Consider the following 9060-nt stretch of genomic DNA (forward strand, 5'->3'; position numbering starts at 1 on the left):
AAAAAATAAACAAATGGCACTACAGCAAATCAAAAGGCTTTTGCACAGCAAAGGAAACCATCAACAAAATGAAAAGGCAACACACCAAACGGGAGAACATGTTCGCCAATGAGACATCTGATTAGGGGTTAATGTCCAAAATTTATAAAAACATTTAACTCAACACACACACACACACACACACACACACCACCACCACCACCACCACCACCAACAACAACAACAACAACAATCCAATTTTAAAATTTGCATCAGGATAGACATTACTCCAAAGAGAACATACAGCTGGCCAATAGACATATGAAAAAATTCTCAAAGTCCCTAACTATCAAAGAAATGCAAAGTAAAACCACAGTGAGATATCATCCCCACACCTGTCTGAATGGCTATCATCAACAAACTAACAAATAACAAGTGTTGTCAAAGATCAGGTTAAAATGGGAACCTTTGTGCATTGTTGTTAGGAATGCAGATTGGTGCAGGCAATCTGGAAAACAGTACGGAATTTCCTCAAAAAATTAAAGATAGAACTGCGGATGGCCCAGCAATTTCACTTCTGGGAATTTATCTGAAGAAATCCAAAACACTAATACAAAAGAATATATGCACCCCTATGTTCACTGCAGCATTATTTACAATAGCCAAAATTTAAAAGTTGCCCAAGTGCCCGTCAGTAAATGAGTGGATGAAGAAGCTGTGGTACATTTACACTAATCGGCCAATGTTACCCAATAAATTTGATAAAAATTAAAATGTTTTTCTGAAAAAGTCCCCAGTGGGAGCCTTCCTTAATAAGATGACTTTCAGAAAATGTTTAAGTCTCTTTTTCAGATACAGTTTTAGATTTTAGTAAGAATTGAGAATACCAAAGACACATTGTTTTAAAGATTTAATGACAAGTTTTAAGTGGGAGAGATGGCACTTTAAATAAATGATTAAAAAATATTTTCTTAGAACGTTTTATCCTAGATCAAGGATGGCGAACCTATGACACGCGAACTCATTTTTTTGGTTGATTTTTCTTTGTTAAATGGCATTTAAATAGATAAAATAAATATCAAAAATATAAGTCTTTGTTTTACTATGGTTGCAAATATCAAAAAATTTCTATATGTGACACGGCACCAGAGTTAAGTTAGGGTTTTTCAAAATGCTGACACGCCGAGCTCAAAAGGTTCGCCATCACTGTCCTAGACTATCAATCTGTGTATTTGCCAAAATTATTTACAACCTGACACACATTTTCCCATAAACAATGCATAGAACCAAAATATTGCATTTGACCTTCAAGAAATTGTGCATCACTTGGCAAAAATCTGAAATGTACTTTGCAAAGTACATTGAGGCACTAATTTTGAAAAGAAGATAATTGCTGTTTTAAATAAAATCATATACATTATTATAAGAACCAAACTAAGCAAATTATATCAGATTTCCTAATCCAATGATCAATGTAGTAAATGTAATATGCCCAGAACTTGAAAACCTTTAGAATCCTTCAAACCCAGGGTGGATATAATATTTTGCTGTTGTTTGCTTAGTCCTACTCTCAACATAAATTTTCTAGGTTTGATGATATAAGGAATAAAAAAGAAATTAGCTAAGATCAAACAAGGTTATGATTTGAGCACTTTGAACCAATAACTTTACATTTGAGTACTAGTAGATGATACGAAATTTTTGTTAGTTATTAAGTCCATTTTTTAAAACCCCTGTTGGTGGAAGGTGTAGACTTTAATTTCTTCTCCAATAGAGTTAATGAACTAACTGGAAACTATCTCATTATTTTCCTGAACCCCCTAGTGAGGAAAAAAAAAAGGCCATTCTCATCTAATAGCTAGAGAAACTGAGTAACTAGTAGATGTAACTGTACTCATTTGCAAAGGAAAATTATAGCCTTAATATACCCTGAGCTGTAGATATGAAAGATATTGCATACACATATATCCTCTCCTTTATTTTTAAGGAAGAAATACCTGTTTCTTAAAGTATATATAAACCCTTGGTCCTATACCTTTTGGCAGCATAAATTATTGCTTCATGGCCTGACAGGGCAGTCACCTTTTAAATTTACTTTTAAATAATCTTTCCTTAATCCATGCAAGGATTAGGCCAATCGTGAATATTCAGAATTTCTTCGTGTTTGTTTTTATTCTATGGATTTTGGAACTGCAAAAACTCAGGCCCTGGCCTTGTGGCTCAGTTGGTTGGAACATCTTCCCATGCACTGAAGGGTTGCTGGTTCAATTCCTGGTCAGGACATATGCCTAGGTTTTGGGTTCAATCCCTGGGTGGGGTGCATCCAATTGATGTTTCACAACTCTCTCTCACTCCCTTCCTCTCTCTCTCTAAAAATCAATATATAGGCCTTTGGATGAGAATTAAAATAAAAACCTCAGGAAATAACTCTTTGCAAAGTACATTGAGGCACTAATTGGAAAGTAAAAGAAAACAACACAAATTGAATGTATTTTTAGTTCCATAAAAATGAATTTGAGCCCTGGCTAGGTGGCTCCCCTGGTTGAAGCCCGGTCCCTACACCAAAGATGTTTCATGCCCAGTCAGGCTGTGAACAGGAGGCAACCAATCGATGTTTCTCTCTCACATTGATGTTTTTCTCTCTCTCCTTTCCTCTCCCTAAAATCAATAAAAACATATCTTCATGTGAGGATTAAAACAAAGTAATTTGACATTTCACATAGAAATTGTAAACCATCATATGGTTTTGATTTCTTCTCAATTTGTTTTGCAAAAAAGTGGAGTGTTTCACTTGAATGGAAATGTTCTCAAGTTACTCCAGTACTACTGCAGGATTGATTCTTGTAGATTAAAGGAATGCCAGAGTTAGGTGCTTTATATTTTATATTTTTATTTTTAAAAAGATCATTATCTTTTTTTAAATGGATTTAGGACATGTGAAAACAGATTAGGAAAATGTAATCATTTCAGTATTACCAACATAGGGCTTTGTGTAATGAGTATGACATCATGACAGTGAAGTATATATTTTTAGGCTTTAAACAGGAAAAGCTTTATCTTGGTATAGCCAATAGAAATACAATATGTAAATTAACTCATGTTATCTGTAGGCTGATTGGCTTCAGTTTCCCTGACGTCACATTCTCACCACCCAACAATGAGGTATTTTATTGCTGTTCGGACATCAATTTATTACTGTAAAGATCTTTATTTTTTTTCTGTTTCATTAACAGATTATTACAAAGCAATAAAGCATGGGTGAGAAGCAGACGTTTTACGTTGGGAATGAATGAAAGCAAGTCTGCTAGTTTTTTTGGAAGTGGGGAGTTGTTTAAAATCTCTTATTACCCCACCAACAAAATTCTTCCGAAATGGCAACATAAGGAAATGCATGATAGAGGCATCCCTAAAGCGCCCCGGTGTCAGGCCATGTGGTGTGCTGTGGTACCACTGGGCCTTTATGTATTCCTGGTATTTTTCTTCAGTAATAACAAAGGGAAACACACACAGGTGCTTTGACATGACCAACCTATTGGTAAATCGCACTTGCAAGACGAAACGAAAGTCTGTTGCTCCTTAGGGTGAAAGGCGAGGAATAGTCATTTACATTTTTTGTAGATTTATTGCTCTCCCCCAGCCCCCTCCCCACCCCGTAACTTGCAAATCCCAAGGTCAGTGGCGCTGCTGGGGACCACTCTAAAGAGGAAGGAGGAAAAGGTTCGCGGAAGGCGAGGGTCCGGGAAGAGGGGCGGGCGCCCCGGGCCAGGTGGCCTCTCGGCGCTGCCCTCGGGGGGCTGGGCCTGCGGCCCCCAGCCAGCCTCTCCGCTTCCCACTTCCAATGCGGGAACGGGTGGAGTTCAGAAGCCACCGCAGGGATACAGAAGCCTCATTCTGCCAGTTCAGCAGGCCCGGACCTGCAGCCGACTTGGCCGGCCCCGGGCGCGGGTCCGCGCTGAGCCGCGCCGAGGCCCCCGCAGCCCCTGCCCTGCGCCGCTGAGCGAGGCCGCCCTGCGCCAGGCGGACGCGGCTGGAACTCGTGGAGGCTCAGCGCGCAGGCGCCGCCGAGCCCTGCCTGGATGCTCAGTCAAAGCACTAAGGCCAAAAAAAAATAAAAAATAAAAAATAATCAGCAATTTATAGAAAGAAGAAGCTATAGTCTGTCGGGATGCCCAACACCAACAGGTAGGAGGCCAGCCTCTCGGTTAAGTTTGTGGGGAGGAGGGCTCACGGTGTCGATGGAACTGCAGGTTCGCCAGGAAAGCGCTCCCCCTCCCCCCCAGGTGGGTTTTTTTTGTTTTGTTTTGTTTTTTTTGTTTTTTTTACAATAAACTACATAATGGAAGTACATTCGGACAATGCATCTTCAGTCGGGCTTATTCAAAGCTCCATTTTTGGAAAGCGTTGCAAGACTGAGGACTACCAGCCTGCGAGCCGCCGGAAACAGTTCCCTTGCAGCACAGAAACAATCTTCTCGCACCATCTTCGCGTATGTAATGCATGTCTCTCCCCTCCTCCTCCTCCCCCCATTATAAATCCAGGGGTGGCGGATTTCAGGTTTCGTAATGTTGCATGATGAGATCGGTATTTACCCGGGGACGTACCAGTGGGGAAATTAAAATCATCGAAGCAATTTTGCCTGGGTTACCGTCAGCATATTCCGAGCAAGTGAAAAGTGGCAAAGGAAATATGCTTAGTGGAAATAGCAGAGGAAGCCGATTTTCCCGGTGTGATTCCCAGGCATCTAGAAGAAAATGTGCATTTTTTTTTTTTTTTAACGAAGCCACTTTCGATTTGCAACTAAGATGATCAGTGTAAATGGAAAGGCTTAATTGACCAAGAAATACAGGTTCGTGTTAAATTTATTTGAATCCAGGCATCCAAGATTTACAAATGGAAGTCCATAATTCCTCTGGGTGTGTTTTCCTGGCCAGTATTTGCATTAACCATTTTTAATAATCGTGCGTGCTTAAAAGAGGAAAGATTTGCCAAAAATGGGGTGGGGTGGGAGTGGGGAAACAAAAGATTAAATCACATCAAATCCTTGGATAATTTCCTATTAATTTAGAAATCAGAAATGTTGAAATTATACTCTAAGGAATCAAAAAATACACTCATAATATGCAGCATGAATAGTGACACATGAGTTAAAAGATAAATATTTTGCAATGGTTCTTTGGATCCATATCTACAGGGGAGTTACCTATAAAATACTGACAGATACTAATAGACCTCAAAGAAATGTAGTCTCCTCTCTGTCTTCTATTGTCAATTGTCTAGATTCCATTGCAACACTAGTGACTAATTCCTAGACTGGCATATTTTATGATTGTGGGACATTATCCCTTTTGTCCTAAAGGTACCAAAAAAAAAAAACAAAAAAAAAAAAACACGTATGTTCTCCAAAAGAGGAACATTTTTAAGTTTATCTAGCTTGGAAAACTAAGCAAGCCAATGGTCTGAACTCTCAAGCAAAAATACTAAAGCAAATAATAACATTCAAAATTAAAACTTTACTTACTTCCCATAAATCAACAGCTTTATGTTAGTACTGTCTGACATCATTGCTTGTTAACTTCATACCTGATAGCTCTTTTTTCCCCCCAGATATTCTGATGGCAAATCAAATGGAAGAAAAGAGGAAGCATGACAGCAGATTGGATCGATTCTCTTTGTGGATTACATTTTCAGTAAAATGTATGGGTCTGTCTTTTCCTTGTTCTATCTAGATCATGAGACTTGACTAAGGCTGTATCTTTAGCCTCCATCCATCTATGGCGAACTATAGCCATGCAGCTGACAACATTTTGCAAAATCTCTCCCCTCTAACAGCCTTTCTGAAACTGACTTCCTTGGGTTTCATAATAGGAGTCAGTGTGGTGGGCAACCTTCTGATTTCCATTTTGCTGGTGAAAGATAAGACCTTGCATAGAGCACCTTACTACTTCCTGTTGGACCTTGGCTGTTCTGATGTCCTCAGATCTGCAATTTGTTTTCCATTTGTATTCAACTCTGTCAAAAATGGCTCTACCTGGACGTATGGGACTCTGACTTGCAAAGTGATTGCCTTTCTGGGGGTTCTGTCCTGTTTCCACACTGCTTTCATGCTCTTCTGCATCAGTGTCACCAGATACTTAGCTATCGCCCATCATCGCTTTTATACAAAGAGGCTGACTTTTTGGACGTGCCTGGCTGTGATCTGCATGGTGTGGACTCTGTCGGTGGCCATGGCGTTTCCCCCAGTTTTAGATGTGGGCACTTACTCATTCATTAGGGAGGAAGATCAATGCACCTTCCAACACCGCTCCTTCAGGGCCAACGATTCCTTGGGATTTATGCTGCTCCTTGCTCTCATCCTCCTAGCCACACAGCTTGTCTACCTCAAGCTGATATTTTTTGTCCACGATCGAAGGAAAATGAAGCCAGTTCAGTTTGTAGCAGCGGTCAGCCAGAACTGGACCTTTCATGGCCCCGGAGCCAGCGGCCAGGCAGCTGCCAATTGGCTATCGGGATTTGGAAGGGGCCCCACACCACCTACCTTGCTGGGCATCAGGCAGAATGCAAACCCCACGAGCAGAAGAAGGCTATTGGTCTTAGATGAGTTCAAAATGGAAAAAAGGATCAGCAGAATGTTCTACATAATGACTTTTCTCTTCCTAACCTTGTGGGGCCCCTACCTGGTAGCCTGCTATTGGAGAGTTTTTGCAAGAGGGCCTGTAGTACCGGGAGGATTTCTAACAGCTGCTGTCTGGATGAGTTTTGCCCAAGCAGGAATCAATCCTTTTGTCTGCATTTTCTCCAACAGGGAGCTGAGACGCTGTTTCAGCACAACCCTTCTTTACTGCAGAAAATCCAGGTTACCAAGGGAACCTTACTGTGTTATATGAAGGAGCATCTGTAAATCTTTAGCCTTCTGAAACACTGACCTTCTCTGTTAAGCAACTATGGCCTGTAGCCATATCTTGAGAAGAAAATCAAGAATGGGATTAGTGGTTATAGGGATTTGGGGGACTTTCTGCAGTCTTTGCAATTGTTCACCGATAATCCTATTTTAAATCTCAGAGTGATCCTGCTGACTGCCCATGGAGGTTTGATACTGAGAAAGGACCGAACCACTGCCCTGAGTTTCTTTATGTGGTTGAAAACTAGGTAATGAAATTAGCAGGTGCTAAGTATCAGTGCTAAATGCTGTGTATATCACTACTTATGAAAAAAACATTTCAAAAAAAAACTAGCATTGGACATCTTAATAAGTTAAGTTGACTTGAGGTAAATATGTTGATAAAAACTAATTTTAGAAGTTTGAAGAGTTTAAAACATTTCATACTATTATTGTTTTGCAAATACTAAAATACTTGGGGACTTAAAGTACCATAATCCACTAAAGATATGCCATGAATTATTGAATTGTGACATTTAAAAAAATCATCATGTAAGTTTGGAGGTGCATTCCAAAGCAGTATATTGGTTCCAATTAGAGTTTACTTTTTTTAAAAAAAAAATGTGTGTTTATTGATTTTTAGAGAGAAAGGAAGAGGGAGGGATAGAGAGATAGAAATATTGATGAGAGAGAAACATCATTAATGGGCTGTGTCCTGCACGCCCCCTACTGAGGATTGAGCCACAATCCAGGCATGTGCTCTGAACAGGAATCAAACTGCTGACCACTTGGTTCCTGGGTAGACACTCAACTGCTGAGCCACACCAGCCGGAGCTAGAATCTACTTTTTAAAAATTAATGCATTACCATTACTAAATACCACTTTCCTTACCTACTAGTTAAATTGCTAGCATTGAACTGTATTATTTGATTTTTGTTGATTTGGTACAAAATTTTCCCAATACGCTTTTATTTGGCCTGGAAGGCAACATTAATGGTACAGTTGAGCTGTTCTTATAATTCAGAATAAACATGTTGCTTTGAAGAGTTATCTAATATCTTTCATCTTACTTAGTATTGGAGCAAATAGTCAAGGGATATCAAATCAGTAACTGGTCATGATCATGCATCTGGAAGTACATGGAAGATCATTAACTCTCTTTTCTTTTTCCTCACGTGGTTTAAAAATTAAGGTGCACATTATTGGAATAATGAAATTGTGCTACTCATTCTAGTATGTTCTAAGAAACAGGCAGTTGATGTATGTTTATATTTTAAGTCAGCTGTCAAGGGGAGACCACAGCCTTAGTATGACAGCCTGCACAGTTTGTGAAGTGTTTATTCTACAGAGGGCACAGTCTTGTTTATATTTTCTGCACATTCAGTGTATTTGTCATTTAAATTATTTAAGATTTAACTTGTGAAAGCTTTAATATGATTTCTGGTATTTTAGAAATATATTAGAGTCTGTGAGTCTCATTCTTTAAAATACAGATGTGTGAATTTCAATATAAAGTTGCATTTGCCAAAACTTAACTGTGTAGCCTGTTATTTTCTTGGAATAAGTTTTATAGTTTTTGACAGTTAAAAAATTTTTGGACCTGGAAAGCAAGCACAAACTAGGAAGACTAGCTTTAATATAGTTTTTTTTTATTTTTATTGCTCACTATTAATTTAGAAATGGAAATGCATAAATGATAGGGAGTATAAAGCTGATACACCAACAAATTATATTATCTGTAAAAGCATTATTTGATAGCTTATTATAATTATCTTTCTCTTTATTTTTATAAGCCAGTAACATTTAGAGACATATCTGTGTAGTTGGTTAATTCAGAATTTTCATATAAATATCACATTTTAATTTGTGGCAGAGTAGAAATTTGGGATTCTAAATATTTAGCTTGTAAGAAGAATAGTTTACAATAATGTTATGACAAACCAGACAAGCTGTTATTGTTTTTTTGTTTGTTTTTCATTGTTTTTATTTGTTTGGGGGTTTTTGTACTTAAAAAATAAGCTTAGGAATAATGGAACAGAATTTTTATTGCTATAGTATATCTGTAAAGAGAATATATAAATATAAATAAGGAAAAATAAATAAAATGTCTCAGTGATGTATACAACTATTCAGTTTGCTCATATAAGGACAGCTGAAGCGATGATTTAGTGAGGACTCTGTTAGACCTCATTTTTACTTTATA

General features: G+C 38.4%; 1 protein-coding gene across 1 annotated transcript; it reads left to right on the forward strand.

Annotated features, from left to right (window-relative positions):
• Window positions 1-1102: 1102 nt before the first annotated feature.
• GPR85 (G protein-coupled receptor 85) lies at window positions 1103-8845 on the forward strand. The gene is made up of 2 exons (XM_036328927.1): window positions 1103-4465; window positions 5584-8845. The coding sequence occupies exon 2, from the start codon at window positions 5751-5753 to the stop codon at window positions 6861-6863; it is 1113 nt and encodes a 370-aa protein (XP_036184820.1). The 5' UTR covers window positions 1103-4465; window positions 5584-5750; the 3' UTR covers window positions 6864-8845.
• The last annotated feature ends 215 nt before the right edge of the window (window positions 8846-9060 follow it).

Source organism: Myotis myotis, unplaced genomic scaffold (assembly GCF_014108235.1).
Source record: "Myotis myotis isolate mMyoMyo1 unplaced genomic scaffold, mMyoMyo1.p scaffold_m19_p_11, whole genome shotgun sequence".
Lineage (NCBI taxonomy): Eukaryota > Metazoa > Chordata > Mammalia > Chiroptera > Vespertilionidae > Myotis > Myotis myotis.

Excerpts from the sequence above, each read along its gene's own strand:
- GPR85 (XM_036328927.1), top strand. The coding sequence starts at position 5,751 with ATGGCGAACTATAGCCATGCAGCTGACAACATTTTGCAAAATCTCTCC.